At 43.0% G+C, this 20694-nt stretch overlaps 1 protein-coding gene and 1 pseudogene across 1 annotated transcript in view; one reads left to right on the plus strand and one right to left on the minus strand.

The window, feature by feature from the left end:
• LOC119736601 (39S ribosomal protein L3, mitochondrial-like) overlaps positions 1-3912 on the plus strand; it is a 4646-nt gene extending 734 nt beyond the window's left edge. The window contains exons 2-6 of the mRNA XM_038210617.1: positions 769-931; positions 1273-1383; positions 1605-1607; positions 2231-2306; positions 3633-3912. Of these exons, the coding sequence (XP_038066545.1) occupies positions 769-931; positions 1273-1383; positions 1605-1607; positions 2231-2306; positions 3633-3890 (611 nt within the window). The 3' untranslated portion in view covers positions 3891-3912. The remainder of the gene's footprint in view (positions 1-768; positions 932-1272; positions 1384-1604; positions 1608-2230; positions 2307-3632) is intronic.
• Positions 3913-7409: 3497 nt separating this feature from the next.
• Positions 7410-17072, minus strand: LOC119738032 (annotated as a pseudogene).
• Between the last annotated feature and the right edge of the window lie 3622 nt (positions 17073-20694).

The following is a 20694-nucleotide window of genomic DNA, read 5'->3' on the forward strand; positions in this document are numbered from 1 at the left end:
TCTGCTTTGTCTCAGAAGCCTAAGTCAGTTTGGGACACAATGCATTACTTTAACCTTCCTCTCTGGCTGGCAAATTTCAACAAAGCCAACCCAGTAGTCAAACTAAATCAAGTGCTCCCTTCTCACATAAAGGCAAGATTGACTGGTTGTGATTGTTATGAAATCTGATAATAGCTCTTTAGCTGTAGAAGATTGATAAGCCAGCTGTGACTACCAGTACCCTCGCTTTTGTCTGTTGATGGAATTTGACTATAGTCACAGTGCCCTATAGAATTATGATCAGACTGTTTGGTGACTAGCCTGCCTAAAAATAAGGCATGGAAACAGGAAGGAGGGATGAATTTTTTGACTGGTCTGTGACTGATCAAACAAAAGAAGGTTTAATAGTGTTTGGGCCCTTTCAACACAATCTCTGTACTTGACCCGGGTCAGACCTGGTGATTTTGGCAACCCTTTCACTCTAGCAAGAATCCAGAACAGCTTTTACATGGGTCCAGTGTGCTTTACATGTGTGAAATCCAATTCTAGTCAGTACCAGGGTCGAGAAAGGGTCAGGAAACTCTATCTGGATAGAGAATCCAAAATCTATGGCTGACCTGTGTTACAAATGGATACAGCCCGTGTTCAATGAGACCAGGTTTTGCTAATGGTGGACTCTAGTCAATGCTTGTTGATTTCAACACGGGTAGACAAATGTGATAGTGCGAAAAGTCATTTTGTGTGGTATGGAACAGAAAAAAAAACGAAGATAGCTGATTAACTTGAAAGTCAGCCTAAAGCACCATCTCCCATGTGTCTGTTGTTCATGCACGGAGTCCATTAGTGCTCGCCTATCAGTCTCAATTCCAATTTGCTTTGCTGTTTATTCAGGATCACCACTGTACGCTGCTCATTTCAGACCGGGCATGTACGTTGACTGCTGTGGCAGAACGTAAGTAACATTTGCGTCTCATTGCTGACTGTTAGAAAGCTATTGACTTGTTTTGACTTGTTCTAACCTTGACCGGAGTTTCTAAGGGGCCACATGTGGTTTGGAAACCATGATGTAAGTAACTTGTGTCTTCTTTTTAAGTTACAATGCCTGACTTTTGATACAGATCAGAGTCTGACTTTTCAAGTTTCTACCTTTATGAAGGATTCTACTGTTAAAGATTTGGAACAAAAACCTGGCCCTCTTTCTTTTTTTGCAGAAATTGTGCATTTCAAGTAATTTCTAGCAGTTTTTTAGTTATTTTAACTTTTTTGCTTGTCTCTTTTACTGGTCTTGAACAGAATCGACAAAGGTTTCCAGGGTGTGATGAAACGCTGGGGCATGAAGGGCCAACCGGCCAGCCACGGAGCCACTAAGACACACCGAAAGATGGGGGCATCAGGAGGAGAGGGGTGAGTAAAGGAACATTTTTTCTGAGTCTAAGAGCCTTTGTTATTTTCCATTGGACTTGGATCTGGCCATTATATTGACTGAAAGCCCACCCTCTGTCCAAAGTTTGCAAACAAGTACATTTTTGTAAAACAACAGAAAAGAAACGAGTGGTTTTTTAAATATATTATTTGTTTTGTCTATTTATTTAATGTTTTAGGGGGGGGGTGGAGGGTGAGAGAAGAGAGTATTTTCATTGTAATGCATTCATATCTTCCATCTGTGTGACCCTGGTTATCAGTCTAACGTACATGTATACATGTAGGCTGTTTTTTTTCCATGATTCTGAAAGTTTAGCAGAACTTTACTTTTTTAAGATGTCCTTTTTCTTTACAAGTGTCGAATTTTCATGAAGCTTTTTTGTCTTGATCAGAAAGACATGCACAGACATGTACTTTTAAAGAAAAAAAAGATTATATTTTATTATTATTAATTTTAAAGTTGAACAAAGAAATTGACTGGTTTGAACCTGCGACCTCCGGATTCTCAATCAGGTGCTCTACCAACTGAGCTATCCAGCCCAATTCTGGCTGTGCCCTGGATATCCGGAGCTCGCAGGTTCAAACCCTGCTCCAGTCAATATCTTTTCAACTTTACAATTGTTTAAATGTACTAGTCCATTCCATTTCCCGTGTGGTTCATTATTATTATTCTTATCACACACTGATGTTGCATTTTTTGTTTCGCGGACAGAATTATATCTCTTCGACAGTCTTGTGACCTGATGTTTGTTTTGCACCAACATTAGTTCAAGTACATGTCTCTGAGTACAACTTAGTTTCATTTTACAATAATTTTTCTATTTCAGAGTCCGGGGAGGATTTGGCCTGGTAAGAAGATGCCGGGTCACATGGGCAACAAAATGAGCTGGACTGTCGGACTTAAGGTCAGTGTGTTACCTACCCAGAAATGCCAATAAATTTGGCCACCAACCTTCAAAAAGCTGTTAAATCAGCTCCGCTAACCATTGTGGAGCGCTGTGGTCCAACGTTTACTGTGTTTGACTCAAATGTGACGATGCATGGGTTTAAACCCTGATGGAGAACATGGTGCTTGTGCTCTTGGGCAAGACACTTTACTACAATTGCCTCTCTCCATCTTAGAGTATAAATGGCGGGTTTGTAGTTTCCTTGTTTTTAATGTGTGAATAACATGAATCCCTTATTTACCTTGATAGAGATATGCCCAGAAAATTCCAAGAATACTTGATTTGAACTGTATTTAAGCTAATGGACGGCATTAGGTATACTCAGAATTTTCTGGGTAGCACTACCAAATTTCCCAAGACTGCATTTGATTCATCTTGTTGGTGCAAATTCTACAGCCACAGCGGCTTTACCACGCTCATCTTGTGACCGGCTGTGCGAATATAGAACCAAATCCATCAGTCATGCAGTCTATGTCCTAGACTTAGTTGGGCAGATAGAGGAATATGAATATTTGGGGGAATTGTGCCTTTGATGATACAAGCATGGCATTTGACACACAGTCAGAGCATGTCTTAAGAAGGATATTAGGGTATAGGGCCATCGCAGATTTTTGTCCATTGAAAAAAATAAAGGTAGAATAACAAGCAAATTTTCAAAATGGCTGCCATTTAACAATTGTTGACTGGTGTGATGTAGGATATGCCATTTTAACACCCGAGGGGCACATGGCATCCTCGGCTTCGCCTTGGGTGCTATGGGCCCCAGGGGGGCTAAAAAAAGGCATATCCCACATTACAGCAGACAACAATTGTTTTGTTATATCGTGTCAATAACTCGAAAAGATAAATGGTTGTAACTTACTGTGTGAGAAATAAATTAATCACTGCGATGCAAACTTTGATCACTGAAGGTTTGGATATCTGCCGGACATGAGACCGAGCGTTTGACCTTGCAGTTCTCATTGCGCACAGCTAGCGCGCCAGCACGTTCCTTACGCGCAACGCGCACACATGATTGCAGAGCGATATCACCCTCAGTACGTGACATGCATTTTTATTCTCCAGACACATGGCCGTCCTAGACCAATGAAATTACAGTATCCAAGCACACGATATAACAATTACTGACGGGGGTGACGTGGAATATGACAACACCTGAGGGGCGCATATAGCACCCAAGGCGAATCATCAAAGGCACAATCCCATCACCCATTTGTCGTACTACAACCATCATTCTGAAAAGGATCTGTTTATTATTGAGTTTCTCTCCTACCACTCTCGCAGGTCTGGCGAGTCGACACAAAGCACAACATCCTCTACGTCGCCGGCTCCGTCGCCGGACGCAAGTACGGTTACATCAAGGTCATAGACAGCGTACTGCCCAAGAACAAGAAAGTCAAGGCCCCACCGCCGTTTCCCACGTTCTACGAGGACGAGGAACTCGAGGAAGAACTGTACGATGAGGAAATGTTCAACTTCAGCGACGCGAGTATTGAGTACCCAGAGATGATGAGGCAGAAAGTTGAGGGTTACGGATTGTGACTTGTTTGGGAAACCAGAACTATGAAAGTTTGGAAAATGATGGACTTTCGCATCAGGATGATGAACATTTCACAAACAAGGATTAGCCTTACATCCAGGTGGAATTATTTGAACTGCATGCTCAGTGTTGAGTTAAAGGCCAGTTCATACTGTGAACATTTTTATAACAGGGACAATTAATACATCAAAAATAATACCATATAGTTTGACCTTATTAAAGTCACCTCGTTTTTGCTTCAATTGAGAACTCAAAAGGCTTCGTGAAAGCATAGAACACACAGTGTTGGTAATCAATGCTATGGGCTCCATGCACAAGTACCCCATCAACGGCAAGAAAAGGAGAGTTGGGGAGACCTAGACTGGTTCCCGATCCATCCACTGTGTATTTTGAGTGTGTCCAAAGTTATTGGAGGTGGGAATTAGTCTCCGACCATTGCAGGTTGAATTCCAATGTATTCTCGCGCCGACGACGCCCATGCAAAGACGTGGTCGCTATAGCTTTGGCACGTTCAAAAAGTTATGCGTACTTCGCGTGCAAACCGGTACAGTACAGAACGCTCACCCTGTGTGTCCTGTCCACGGAGCTCTCAGAGTTAAAACGCCTTCTTTTGTTGGCACACGGAGCCCATACCAGTGGTTTGTAACGTTTGTGGAGATGACAACTTGGAAAGCAGTTTCGGAGTGGTGTGTAGATTCTTTAACCCTAAAATTGCTAGCATCCACTGGGAACCTTCCTGCATCTACCACTATCTGACTGTAACCCTCACTCTCTGGCTGGCAATTCAACAAAGCCATCCAGTAGCCAAAATCAATCAAGAGACTGTTTCAACAGTTAAGAGCTCCCTGTTTACAACAAAACAGGATTGACTGGCTGTGACTGTTTATGTAACTTGATACAGCTTTGCCTTGACTTTTGGAGATTGATAATCCAGCTGTACATGTACCTTCCAGTTACCTGCTTTTGTCTGTTGATGGTTTTTTTTATTCTAGTTGCATTGTTTATAAGAAATGTGATCCGACTGTTGGTGACTAGAGCCCGTGTATAAAGACACAGCAGGGGAACAGAATTGATTTTTAAGACTGTCTGTGACTGTTCAGAAAGCAGGAGGGTTTACGCAAAACTGACACATTGCGGGCGTACATGTATGCTCGGGTATGCACATGAAATGAAGTGCGCCCAACCAATTTCTATATGCCCAAGTACCCCTCGCTTGGTTCAATTGAGTTAGGAGGGACTCGTAAACAATGACGATAAGGGTCCGTGTCCATTCAGAATAAGATTAATTGTACACACATGTCCCCCTCACCAACAGAAATTCGGTTGAGTGGTAGCGCATTGCTACATCCTCATTACTCATCTCTCAAAGCCCTGGTAGTACTCTGAAGTATGTATTTGAGACGGTCTTCAAATCCATCTGCGTGATGACAATACAGGACTTCACAAAGCCCGCCTCACCCAGACCTTCCTGAATGAAGATGGCTTGCCTTGATGTAACACCCACACTACTCACCATGCAGACCTAGCACCATGCAACATCTGGTTGCTTCCTAGGATTAATTTTTAACCTGTTAACCAGTCGACGCCGGGACTATTTTGACAAGAATGGAACGAGGCGCGAGATTATTTTTCACTCGACCTCAAGCCAGGCGGGTTGAAGCCATCACCCTCGGGCAGCGCACTTATATTCTGGCCTTGCTCGCTATGAGTGGGTCGCTCCCTCTTTTAACTATTATCTGTCATCCATTCCAAGTACCCCAAAAGCTTTGCGTGGGTACACGTCATCTGGCGCGAATTGGTTAATATGAAAAATACAAGATCATAATTACAAGTACATTGTATTTCACAAAATGTTTGTTTTTCTAACTCAGTGGTCTGATTAATGGTTATATGATAAATGAGTTCCATACTTTTTCATTGTCCACATGAATAGAATATTATTGTTGTTTTAAGATTAAAACGGACAAAGTATTTCAGAGGCAACAAGTGAACATGATCATTTGGTCAGTAACAAAGGTTTACAGACGGGTAATATGATTCTTTTCGAGATGTCATTATCACATAATCACAGTAGCTTTACAAGTCTATCAACACCCCCCCTCCCCCCACATCACTACAATTGATAAACCCTCACTAGAAAAATCTTTATTTTTCGAATTATTCATAAAACTGTTATGTCCAAAACTTCTGGTGCATGAGTCAACAATCAACAGAACATAAAATTTGTATATAAACCCATTGTCATTAATCCTTTCAGGCACGACATCTCTGCGACAACAGAAACAAAACACATGATTTTCCACATAATACATTTTTGTAAAACAGAAAAGTGCATGAGTATAAGCTGCATTGATTATTCAAGTAATTTGTTACTTTTGAAGCACGAATCAACGGAGCATAACATTCATATCAATTTTCTTTAATCTTTTCAGGCACAAAATCTATGTGACATGCACATACATGTACATGTATATAAAACATAATTTCAAACAAATTTTAAAAGTCACTTTGCAATATACATGTATAAATTACAAGCATAACATTTTAGAGAGCACATAAAAAAATCATTACTGTTTAAAAATTTGCAGTTAGTACTTTTTTTTAATAGCTACCTTTCAGTTCATCAGGAATCCTAATTGCCTTTATTCAAGTCATTTGAAAAAACGACAACAACATGGTTTGCAACGGTTAATAAACTGGACGTCACAATTATTCGTTTCAGCAAAAATAATTTGTTGCAGCCATGTAGACTCACCAGTACTACTGGTACCTTAAACCAACTGTCACCTTAACGGATTCAAATACATTATTTGCATCCCAAGCCCCTCCTTCCAAGTACCCATACTCCAATCTAGTACCCATACTCCAATCTAGTACCCATACTCCAATCTAGTACCCAATCCAATAATTTTGATGATATACACAAAACATTGTTGTAGTCATGATTCTGGCCAAAAGTAATTAAAAACAAAATCCAGTTATACAAATAAGTAGGGATGAACAACAATAAAGTAATGCTTATTAGGCCATTCAACATTGATTTTTAGGTTTTCATCACTTCCGCCTCGATTTTCACTCCCTCGGTTTTTTTTATATTTTCTGAGTGTGTTTTTTTCCTAAAGAAAGAGTAGTTTCCAGACAAGTTTCTCACCAAATCCACAGGCACGGTCGCACTGATTTGCACGCAAACATTGTGCATGACATACTGAGGTGTTATGCATGCCATAGCCAGGCGATGTGGTATTGATACGACAACGCTCTCGGCACCATACTGTGAGCGCGTGTTGTACAGTACTCGTGGTCGTTAAGTTCTTAAAGTTCAATGTTTTACATATAGCTGGCAAGGGTAGGCCAATTGTTGTGTTGTTTCTTTGGACCCTGCATCATGCCTTTCGTAATCCCCCAGATTACACATGTTACATGTGGAGTAAAGGTTTTCAAGCCATGGTTTGGGATTAATGTCCAAGGACGCTTTCCGTGAATGAACTGTACAACAGCTTTGCCGCAGGAATTTATATAATAAAATATAAATTCCTCTCCCGACCAATTTTTTTTCAACCTTGAGTGATTAAAACTAAAAACCAATGTTGATCAATGGCCTCATGTAAAAAGTTGATTTCAACAGTTTGTGACTTGTGAGGACATTACTACAAATCGGCAACACTTCAAACCACCCTAATTCGTGTACGTGTATCTGCCAAAGGTTTGATGCAATGTATTAAGTAGTCTCAATGGAACATCTGTTTTTTTAAATGACAGTGCATAAAACAAAGTTCACAAATGCCAGTTTCATACAGTCCTGATTAAACAGATTATCGACAATCTATAGGAGTGTTTGTAATGACCTGTCAATTTGGAAATATTTTCCCTTCTGTTCAAATGTTATAAGATTATAGATACAACAATGTAAATCAGAAGGAAAGCCAAACCAAGACGCAGTAGCAAAGATGCCCCTGACTTCTTCTCTTGGACAGCAGGGAGGCGTGTCTTCAGAGGTGCGTTGACCCTCTCCCACATGGTGTTAATGGCTTCCCTGGCTCCCGTCCACTTCCCTGGTCCCATCAAGCGGTACTGGTAAGGCAAGCAGGGTCCAAAGTAGTAGCAACGAAGAGCCAGTGCTGGGTCAGACAGGAACAGCTTCAAGATATCAGGCTTGACTCCGAACTCGATGGCGACGCTATCCATGTATTTGATCCAGTCCACCTGGATGGTGTGACGTTGGGATTTCACGTATCGCTTACTCATGTCGTCTTTCGCTTTCTTGATAGATGCTTCCATCTCCGGACGAGACGGAAGGCTTGCTTGGCCAGTGAAGACCTGGGCGGCCCATCGGCTCTGGAGCTCGGAGATTGGGTGAATGGCTCCCAGAGGTTGAACCAAACCAATGGTGCAGATGGTTGGGTGCTTCAGGTCAGCTGGAAAGACGTACTTGTACAGCGACACCTCATTCTTGATGACTTGGAAGAAGGGCAGTCCATGAACGGATAGCTGAATGTGTACCCAGTGCCGAGGATGACGCAGTCGATGTTATCCTCAAAAGTCCCGTCCTCGAACTCGACCCCAGTTTCAGTGAAGCGGGCGACGTTGGGCTTGACGATCACTGCACCGCTTAGAATACGATTTGGGAGGTCATCGTTGACAAAGGGGTGGGCACGGAAAGGGTCATGTGCTGGCTGCAGTCCGTACTTGGCGTGATCAAATTTAGCCTGCAGCTTCCTCTTTACCATGGTGTTTTTTAAAACTTGTGGGGAAAATGTCTACGAATCGATTTGCAACCACAATATCGATGGGATTGCCGTAATCACCCACACGATTGAGGATCCAAGTTCCACTCCTTGTACTCAGAAAGACCTGAAAGCAGGAAAAAAAAACATCAGATCGAATATTACTTGTCAAACGGAGGTTATAGAAATGTATTCAAATACTAACGAACAGTCCCTGAATGCTCTTTTCATGAGTCAACCTGCTACGAGTATATTACGTTTACATGCCCAACCCCAAATAGACCTTCCTGAAGTTGCCAAACTTCAAACTAAGAGTGCTTGTAGTTGCTTAATAACGAAGGGCGCTAATTTAGGAAATACCTTTGATGAGATACGGCCCAGTTCCACTGCTGCATCCCCTCCAGAGTTACCGATCCCGATGACGACAACTCGCTTGTCGATCAAATCATAGGGAGTTTTGTACTCGTGAGTGTGGAGTACCTTTCCCTGAAACTCCTTCAAGCCAGGGAAGTCGGGGATGTTGGGGGTTGTGTGATGCCCGGTGCAGATCATGACAGCATCAAAGTGATCAGTGGTACTCTCACCGCTGTCTCGATTCTTGGTGGTGACTTTCCATCGGCCAGTCGCGTCATAGTCGGCAGCCTGCGTGACCTTCTCAACCTCGGTGCGAAACTGGATGTGGCGTCTCAGATCGAAGTGGTCCACGTAGCTCAGGAAGTACTTCTCAATGTAGGAGTTGTGCATGTAGTTTGGGTACTCCTTGGGGATGGGGTAGTCGCTGTAGCACATCATTTCTTTGCTGGTGTTGATGATGGTGGACTTGAAGACGCAGCCTTGGCCGTCAACGTCTTCACGGTAAGCCCAGAGCCCACCAATCCGGCTCGATCTCTCAAAACACGTGACTTGGAGACCCTCATCCAAGCAGCACTTGATTGCTGTGATGCCACTGGCACCTGCTCCGATGATAGCTACCGTCTTACTCATTCTGGCTTCTTGAAATGTCCAAGTAATCTCTGAAATAGAAATAGAAATAGGAAGTCGACTGAAGCACAATTGCATGCAAGTTCCAGAACACTGTAATGGCAATCAATGTCCGCACTCTTACTTCATTGTCTTCGCTCCGAGAGACACTATCTGTACATTAATGCATGCTGTTTGGACATCAGCGGATTAAACCACCCATGTGATGGGCTCTTGACCAATAGGAACGGGTAAACTGTCTCAGGTATTTATGAATTATTTTAAGCCCAGCCTTTCATTAAATTAACAGACTGCCAGAGAGGGTTACGTCTGGATAGTCCGAAGTACCATTGGTCCGAAGTACCATTGGTCCGACGTCCCATTGATCCGAAGTCCCGCGTCAGACCAATGGGACGTTTATACCAATGGAACGAATAGAGCAATGGGCTGTCAGACCAATGGGACGTCGGACCAATGGGACGTCGGACCAATGGGACTTGGACCAATGGGACTTGGACCAATGGTACTTCTGACTATAGAGACGTCCCCGCCAGCGAGTACCCTTTCAACATCATTGTAATCCAAGTCGTATCGTTCCGTATTTAATTGTGGACACTCTTGATGTTCTGGATATTTCTGCTGGACCCGAGGGCCAGCCTGTTGTCCTCTACCATCTACCGACTGAGCACTGAGTCACTGAAATGTTCAAATGACAACACAAGCGTCCAGCTTGACTTGGTACATGTAGGCCCTAAGCCTCTTGTACAAGGTATGCCCTTTAAAGGAATACATATGTACAACATTTGCTTTAGCTGCAATTTTCGGAAATAAATGGATTTGGAGGATTGATTTTGTTATAGCAAATTTTGTTAAAATGCCTTGTTTCGCGTTTTGGGCTTGTAGATGCTGGCAAAACCAAGAAAACCAATCATGTTATTGTAGTCTGGTTCCCTGATTTCACTTAAGAAGAAACGGAGCAATTTATAGACTTTGGGGGATTGTAATAAGGTCAGAGACTCTGTCTAGCATGTCTAGCATGCTTGTGCCTCCACGGGTTTGTAATCAATGGCAAAGAAAATGCGGAATAACTAATTATAAAAAAGTAGGAGTCAGGTTTTTTGGAAAAAAGCCAATTTTCTCCAACGCTGGTTGGCTGACCAGCGTTGGAAAAATACAATTTTTCTTGAAAATGTCAGCACACCAGGAGCCACGATTTTACAGGATGCTTTAGACTGCATTCCCAAACAATCCAGTAAAGTATTTTGTGAAAATTTGATCAATTTGTTTTTGTGTTGTTTGCAAATGTTGCATCTTCCCTTTAATATGGGTCAAATTTACATGATGTATACGTAAACTCAAAAAGTTTACATCATGTGATGTGGCATTATGGTGAAAAATGTGATGAAGCAATTGAATACTATTACTATATTTGTAATTATAAGCTTAGTCTTACCTTTACAGCTCCTTTTCCAGGTACATGGACACTGTTATCCAAGTGTAAATGTAGGTCTGCAATATCAAATGACATTGCACAAGCAAACTGGTAGGCCGATCAAAGTCCAAAGATAACGGACGATAGGATTGTCTGTGGACAAAAACACATCATACATAAGTACGTGACTGAAGAAAATGAAACAGAACTGCATAGCACTGATGATAGAAATGAGTTAAAGCAGTGCTCACCATGAATATTCTAGCTGAATTTTCGGCCTGGCTACTAGGCCTTCATCAGAGCTGAGAGTTCCAACTCCCAGCTCGGATGAAGGCATATAGTCAAGGCTGCCATAACGGCTGCCATAATGATAGCCACGTCGTAAAAAAACCCCCACATGCAAGTATTTTCTCCACAAATTGCATAATTAATATACTCTGTAGTGCACCTTTAAGTTAAACTTGACACCAACTTTGCTAAGGCCAAAAAAAAAAGTCTCCGGTTTCTGGTATGCGCGCGCGTCGCCGTAGCCCTGCGCGTCGGCAAAATGAAAAAGTTTTTTTTCCAATAAAAGATGATGTCTCAAAACCGCCAAACTCACTGGTTTGACTGGAATTCTGCTGCAGCACAGTTTTAACGTGTTTTTAGATGGGGGGTATGATCGAGAATAAGCTTTATGTGGACTCACTGGACTCCCGTACATTTTGCAATAAGTTTAGTCGGGCACCATTTGCAGTCATCAGCCGACATTTGAAGCAAAAAAGTCAGTTAAAAAAAAAAAAGTTGCGTCGCCGCACCACTTTTTGGGCAAGCTCCATACCAGAAACCGGAGACTTTTTTTTTTTGGCCTAATGTATGTAAAAGTTCACCGACATGTGATTTCAGCAGTGTTGACGCCAACTCAATCTCAAGTTCATCTCCTTTATCATGTTTGCTTTGAAAATAGCAATTTTAATTATAATTTTGAACAGACTTAATTATCTTTTGTCAAAAAACCCAAGTATTAGTCTCTGGCATATTGTAACAGTTCATGCCATATATGAGTTATTGCGGTTTTGCGCATTCATGGTGCGTCGCATTGATCCCATTCCCAATCTCTGCAGATGCCATTTTCCAAAAAAGAAAGGAGGACGAGGCCCTTTTTTTCTTTCACCAAAATGGCCACCTGACCCATTGTCAAAAATGACGAGCCGGGCTATTTTTCAAGTTGGTCGCCAGCTTTTTAAAAAAATTGCCGCCACTTGGACTCAGGAAATGACATACCAGCTTTTTATGGGCTACAGGCAACAGACAAAGAGGCCAAAATGATGTCACTGTTTAAAATTTATCTTTTTTTCTTTTTTTTTCAATAAAAGAAAAGAAAAAGGACGCGGCCTCCAAAAAGGGCATCTGAAAAAAGGGGACTACTTTTTATAGCTTTTAAAGAGGGTGAGTGTGCTTTTAAAGCGTAAACAAACTACAAACAAAGTATGTGAAAATAAAAACTTGACGCAGTTCTACATATTCATGATATTCAAGTAGGGCTAGGGGACCTACCCTGTTCCAAGTGTGCCCTTCAATTATGGAAGTAGTCCAGTAAATTGGCCACATTTATGGGGCTAATGCCTGCTACAGTAACACCCCTCCCACCTTGACAGCAACCCCCCCTCCCTTCCAAGTTCCAACCCTGCCCTTGCGCCCCAAGAAAAGATACGCCCTGCCTACTGCCTTGGCATGCTATATACTGGGTGAAATCTGTGGTGACTGCTCTATGTTCCGACACCCCTATGTTCCGACAACCTAGATTGTGTTACTGTTGTGCCCATTCTTGAAAATCACGCATTCTCGAGAATGGGCGCGCATTCTTAAGAATGAGCGCCCATTCTTAAGAACGAGCACGCGTTCTTAAGAATGAGCGCTCATTCTTAAGATTGGGTGGGAATATCACGTGCACAATTTATGAATTTTGCCCAATCTTAACAAACATTGCACGACATAATTATGTTAAATGAATTGTATAGCGGTTAAAAGGGAAACAATTCATATAAAGAGGAAAGAAAATGTTCTATGCTTCTGTACTCGTATAACTACGATAATTTGAATCATATTAAACCTGTTATTATTGCTTTTTCCTGCCTACTTATGGGAAGTTTTGTAATAACGGAGGACTGGGAACTAGTCTGGGAAGTGCTTTGTTTAGGCTAGACAAGTACAAGTCCCTGTATGTATCATATGCGTGCCACGAAAAAAAAAACGATGTCCAGAAGCTGCCAAAATTGCTCTTTTGACTAGATAGAATCCAGCTCTGCGACGTTATGGTGGGGTGTGAACAATAAATTGGTGGCAATTTAAATGGGAAATAGCATTAGCACTATGGGATGTCGCAGTATTCATTCTCATTCTTCACATTCTTCATTCTTACGTCCCCCCCCCCCTCTTTTATTATCCCAAAAATCTGAATTCTAATTCTTACTTATTCTTATTTTCCCCCCGGTCCCCTCCCCAATACGCGTATACTTTTCATATCCACTCTACTTTTCAGCGCCTTGCGTTGCAACAGTATAATTATTAAGAATCAGTGAACGAGGATTCAGCTAGACTTGCCAAGCGCAGCCGGTGCTCGGCATCGACAAGACCGCTATCTTGTCGCGCATTCTCAAGAATGTGCGCTCAATCTGGAAGAGTTATTTTTTGCCAAGATTGAGCAAGGATCCAGTTGCACATTCTCAAGAATGTGCTTACCCATTCTCGAGAATGCGTGATTTTCAAGAATGGGCACAACATCACTATCACATATCACTCTAGCCCGACTGCGTCTGGCCGTACAGTACTATCGCAAGCTCTGTAGTACGGCCAGACGCTGAATGCTTCCTCAGAGACTGAATGTTTTTGGCCGCTGATGTAGCGATTTTGCTACATCTTTTGATCGAGATTATCTTTTCATCCAGGACAAAAATTTCCACATTTAAGGTTCTTAGTCGTAGAGCAACTCATACCTTTCCGAAAAAACGTTCTTTGGTCTCAATATTTTCATCCATCTGGCCAAAAGACGACTTTCAGTGATCATCTTCCACAAATATCGTCCGAAAATGCTCCCCCATGCGATTTCAAAATGGCGGCCGCGCCGTAACTCATGAATATGCATGAAAAGTCTGTGACGTATGACCTCGTGTTTTTGGACGTGCGTGCGGCGGCGCCGTACGTACATATCCATGTACATGTACATTACTTGTAGACAACAGCCCAGTACGTGCAATGCACACCGCCGCGCGGACGTAAGTGTGCATGCACCATTGATCTCCATATACACAGACTGGATAGGACATCGCGCAGTGTTTGTGCACGAATGCGCGGCCGAACAATGGCGGCGCGTTTACTGTCAGACGGGTAAACGCGCATTGTGCTTTCACTTTGTTTACTTTGGAAAATGGATTGTTGAGTGAAATTTTTCTTACAGGAGGGAGTTCAAGCGCTCCTCCAAAACAATCTTTAAAAAAATAACTGAACGATGAAGAGTTATCCTCAATCCCTCCAAACAGCTTTTCCACATTTTCTTGATATACGCTTTCTTATTATGCATTTTCGAAATTCAAAACCCCCATTTCCTTTTCCCTTATTTTTTTTAAAAATCCCTTCTCCTCCCAAAAATGATTGTAAGTAAATTGCCATTTCATGTTTGGCACATTGGTCATTAGAGCACACTGAATTACTCCATCAACGAAATGAATAGTTGTATTAATAATATGCTGAAATGACATCATATTTTTTTTTAACTGAACACTCACACGAGAAATTGTATGGAGATTCATTCAAATGATTGATATATTTATTAAAAACCTGAACATAAACCAATTACAATCTAAAAGGTTTCGATACACCTTGTTCTTGACCTTGTACAGGGATTCTCCTGATAACTTATTTATTTCCCTTAAAGCCATTTCTCCCTGTGGAAACTTACTTCAGTACGAATTATTGTATTAGTAATAATTTATGCTGAAATGACATCACATTTTTTTAACTGAACACTCACACGAGAAAATTAGTACTATACTAATTTTGTCAAAGAATAATTCAAGCTATGCACGGTCTTGTTTACAATTAAATGTTTAGCTCTACTTCTGAAAATAAATATAATTACTTGTAAGTGTAGTGGGAACGTTTTTGTGAGCGAATATGACGGTGTATAGGCCCTATGGCTACAGTATAGCTAGTAATCTTATATAACGGCGTACACAACATAATTTCAAACCGTAAAAGTACTCATTGCTTTCTTCACCATACAAACTGTCAATAATGTGACAGTCATCTTGGGAGCTCATAAAAATACTTGCGTTGAACTCCACAGCTTCTTTCCAAAAACAAAATCAATCAATGTTAACAGTTCCACATCGTAAGAATTGATTAAGTCAAACGCTCAGATGCCTATCACATCGCATGTTCCATTCAGTGGATGATACAGTCGATTCCATCCCTCCGTGAAGTTCTCCATTTTCGTCCGGCTCGGTCCTTGAGCTGGTTGTTTTTGCTATGGCTTTGCTGAAGTTCTTTGTTTGATATGAAGGTCAATCGGCCAGTTGTGCAGTAAGTTAGCATAAACCATCTCCTCGGTTTCTCTTTATAAAGAAAAATAATAGAAACATTTCGGTAGGCGTTAAGCCAAGGTAGCTCTACTGAGTGGAGCGCTGGAACTTCGGTACCCTCCGTACAAGCTTGTACGGAGGGTACCGAAGTTCCAGCGCTCCACTCAGTAGAGCTGAAGCCAAGGCAGACATAATTCAATCAGATTTTGCATATAAAAGTTATAAAGGTTATTCGAATAAACTATTTTAAACAAATCAACTTTTGTTCATTGCCATTGCCGGGTCAGTCATGCACGTTTAGGCCTATGTCTTAAAAAAACATGGGCGGCGAACAGCATGACAGGTCTAGATCGCATGGAATTTGAACAGAATATCTCGCTAGCTACCACACAGGCCTCCATCCCCTCAAACTCAGAGCGACAACACTAACGATATTATAATTTGCTATGTTTATATTCCTCCATGCCATGTTGTATAGGCCTCGTTAAACTTAACAACTTACTTGCGAATAATTGTCCTATGCTTCAACGCTCCTTACTTCCCGACTCCAGCAATCTAATGCTGCGCACACCTTGACCTATACTCCTCGTCGATTTTGATCAATTTAGATCTCTGTTTCTTTCATTCTTTCAAAAATGACAAAGAAACCGAAGAAAACCCAACTTCATTTTTTAATCCTCCGTTCGAAAGTGTACACAACTCGAATGCGAAATCGTGTTCTTTACCCTTTTCAAAAAACGCGCGCGCGGACGCACGTTCGTACGCGATGTCCTATCCAGTCTGTGTATATGGAGATCAATGGCATGCACGTACTGGGCTGTTGTCTACAAGTAATGTACATGTACATATGTACGTACGGCGCCGCCGCACGCACGTCCAAAAACACGAGGTCATACGTCACAGACTTTTCATGCATATTCATGAGTTACAGCGCGGCCGCCATTTTGAAATCGCATGGGGGAGCATTTTCGGGACGATATTTGTGGAAGATGATCAATGAAAGTCGTTATTTGGCCAGATGGATGAAAATATTGAGACCAAAGAACGTTTTTTCGAAAAGGTACGAGTTGCTCTACGACTAAGAACCTTAACTGTGGAAATTTTTGTCCTGGATGAAAAGATAATCTCGATCAAAAGATGTAGCAAAATCGCTACATCAGCGGCCGAAAAAATTCAGTCTCTGTGGAAGCATTCAGCGTCTGGCCGTACTACAGAGCTTGCGATAGTACTGTGCGGCCAGACGCAGTCGGGCTAGAGTGATATGTGATAGGTCACTGAACTCTGAAGGGAAAAATTAGTGATGGCCAGATATGGAAGTCTTTCCACATGTTGCTCCATAGATCATGCCTTCATAATCATGGTCAAATAAAAAAATAATTACCAAAGAGGCAGAGACGACGTTGCAAAAGTCTGTTTACGTTTGTCGCCAAAGAATTTTGTCGGCCGGCGTGCAAGCGCAAGCGGTATAAAACTAGGCGCAGCAGCGCCACCAAGTGCTCGTGATCAAGTAAGGTTGGACAACGTCTTCAGGTAGCAGACCAGTAATAAACTTCCATAGACCCCAATGGTAAATGCTCCCACTTCAAAAATTCGGGAAAAATACTCACAACTCTCCAAGGTGTTCGAGACACACAGCAAATTAAAGCTTATTTCATCATCTTTCATTTTCTGTTCAATTTACGGGGGGTCAACTGATGACTTTTAGGAGAAATTTCAATCTGAAGACGATCACCCCTGAAAATAGTCCTGAAGCCCATCGCCATTTTGAAAAACGATGCCTACACTCCATTGCAAAATAGAGCGCTTTTAGGGTCCAAATTACATCCAATTTACACTGAACTGCAAGCTCCCAGTCCTGTGCACGGCTTCCACCCATATTTTTTACAAACCCTCAAGTTCATGGCCACAGCATGCTCAAATACCGAAGATTTTGAGGGCATGCAAATCGTGATTTGGCCGGCGCAGGCAATTTTGGACCGATTTACTGGTCTGCACCCTTCATGGCATGACTTGAGAGGATCCGTGACTGCATCATGTATGCATCATTTACAACGCGAACGCCAACCTCTAGGGTAGTGATCAAGCATGCGTTGTAAACTATCGCTGTCTCGCTGTCCGTCCGTTCCTGGCCCTGATGTCGACAAGCAAACATGCTGCGCAAAAAAAATAAAAAAATTAAAAATAGCTTATCTGCAAAAAGGCGATGATACCTAGCCCTGGTGGACTCCCTACGTTAGTCGTATTGCAATGAAGACTTCGTCCAACCTGGGCTAGATGATACCATGCATTATAACAACAAATTTCAAGAAGACGATGTCAAATTGTCAATTTGCCGTGGTGAACAAGATGTTTGGACAGGCCACACCAATACCTAGTCGAGTCGCGGCTCGAGCTCTTCCCACTGTCCCGAAAAAAACTTCATTCCTTTCACTTGTCTCGGTAAAATCTTCTGATAAGTCAGGAATTTTTTTTCTTCTGATGATGACGTTTTATTAAACCCAAAACTGTTTTTTTTTTTTTTTTTTTTTGGGGGGGGGGGAATTATAACTACTATAACTACCGACCCCACAGCCGGCGGACTGAGCATAAGCCCCGCCTTAATTACCGGTCGAAGGTACGGTACGTGGGCGGTTGCTGACAAAAAATACTGAATCGAACACGAAGATCCCTTCCGCCCGTCGGGGGCGACCCGTACCGGCAGCCACCCTTTTCCTGGCTGCGCCAATCAGGTTTGGCACAGACCCCGAACGCAAATTTGTGACTGCATGGCGCATCAAGTTTTTTCACATTCGCAAAAGTTTAAAACATTTCAACAGTGTCCTCCTGAGAGAGCAAAGACTGAGCATGCAGGGGCCTGGATCGGGAGGGGGAACGTGTCCCCCCATAAATTTTCCGTGACTGCCCCCCCCCCCAACTGCCCCCACCAATGATGCCCCTTTTTCCTTCCCCAACCGAAAAGGGTTTTTGTAAGTTGTAGTTTTTTTCAGTTAGCCAAAGGCTTACTGTTTACAATTTCTGATGTCAATGGATATAGCGAGGCATTATGGGGCCCAACTGGGAAAAACTGCAATAGGACGTTTGCGATATGTGCCCCATGCTATTCTGATGCCCCTCCCCCCACTAAAAAAAATCCTAGCTATCTATGGGCTCCGTGCACAAGTACCCCATCAACGGCCAGAAACAGAGAGTTGGGGGTGACCTAGACTGGATCCTAATCCATCCACTGCGTATTTCGAATGTATCCAAAGTTATTGGAGGCGGGGATTAGTCTCGGAGACCATCGCAAGTTGAATTCGAACGTATTCACGCGGCGACGACGCCTGACGCTCACGCAAGGCCTGGACGCGGTGGCTATATAGCTTTTGCACATTCAGGAAGTCGTGCGTATTTCACGCGCGAACCAGTACAGTACAGTACGCGCAAGCTGTGTGTCCCGTCCACGGAGCTCTCAAAAGAGGTAAAATCGCGCCCTCTTTTGCTGGCGCACGGAGACCATACGCCAATGGACCTAGCTGGGTAGCCAGTCATGAAACGAAACTACATGTACTGACCCCATTTTGGTTGTAAAACCACCACTGAGGCTAAAGGAAGCAGAGCAGTACCGTTTCAGCAACTAGCTGCAGCTGTAGGAGCTAATGAATGGGTAAGTTGCCACACCATCCTCCCGTATAGCCTATATAGGGCCTACGAAAAATATGAGGGCATACGACGAATTTGAGAGCCTACGAAAAGTTTGAGGGCCTACGAAAATACCACAGTTGTGCCATAAAACACTCGCACCCACACCAACAGCATTATAAGAAATACATTCGTTTTTGAATGAGCTAATCCGAACTAAACTGAAACAATCCGAGTGAAGTTTTGGCATGACGCGGACTGACGTATTGCTGCATGTTCATGTAGGTCTACGCATATAAAGTTTACGTGTAAAGTGATGTGTCGGTCAGCCAAGCACACGTTGCCAACGGGCTTTTAGAGCTACATGTAACGTTACAGTTTGGCCTCATGCTAGCTTACATCAGCTTGGCAGCAACGTGAAATGCGAGTCTCGCTCCAGTCTAGTGCGTATCATGCAGCGCTAGCTACGAAATGGTGCAGCTGGTGCCGTAGGACGGGTAAGCATAGGGCCTACGGAACACTGGTGCCTATGTGCCTTTGGAACACATAATCGAAATCCGGAGGACGAGCAAGTGTTGATGTTCTAAACGCTGGAGGAAAACCGACGCTACCTATAAGCTTCAACTTCACCAAAGTTCCCATACTGTTTCCCCTCCGACGCAGATACTGGCCCTTTTGGGGACCCAATTTTGTTAATTACCTTAATAAAAAACATTCAAACCGATTCTGGTTCGGATCTTCCATCTAATCCTAGCCAGAGACACACACTACAGATGCAGTCACCTTTAGTGTGTGACCCCGGGTCAGGCATATCTGAGCCTGACAACCTGGGCTGGCGACAAACCGCCCATATACACGTGCACAAAACAAGGTCACTTGCGGGTAGACAGTGCACGGCTTGACCACAGACTATGTATACAACATCTGTTTCCTGTCAAGGACGGCCTTATTTATAGTCTACAGACATGTCGAGATTGTGTACATTTAACTTGATACGTAGCCTTGACCTAGGCTATCAGCTTGTTGCTGCCAGCTTGTTCCCGCCAGCTTGTTCCCGCTACCGCACACCGCGCGCGCCGCGACACAATCACAAGTTTTACTATACCGTTAGCCCCACGACCTTGCGTGTGCTTTGTGTGCATGTACTTACGCCCCACACACACTTCCGCGAACAGCCGTACAGTAAGTCGAGGGTTCCGCCTCGACTGTTGTGTCGCCTCAAACCAAGGCGCTAAAAATATGCGTCCCCAGAGGGACCCCTTACTTTAAGCGTGTTAGTAAATGGGCTTTCTACGTCGGAGGGTTTCGAGCGAGGTGTCCGTGGGCGCAAAACTTGAGTTAAAAAATCGAAGTAACCACGAAATGGAATTGGATCTCACGGGTTGCCACCAGTGGCGTAGCCAGGAATTATTCATGGTATGGGGGGGGGGGGGGGGGGGGGGGCTGGAACATTTCATGGGGGGGGGGGGCGTCATGTAGATCAATGATAATTTTTTAGAAACTCAAAATCTCA

The sequence above is a fragment of the Patiria miniata genome, unplaced genomic scaffold, assembly GCF_015706575.1.
Source record: "Patiria miniata isolate m_02_andy unplaced genomic scaffold, ASM1570657v1 HiC_scaffold_3, whole genome shotgun sequence".
Taxonomy (NCBI): domain Eukaryota; kingdom Metazoa; phylum Echinodermata; class Asteroidea; order Valvatida; family Asterinidae; genus Patiria; species Patiria miniata.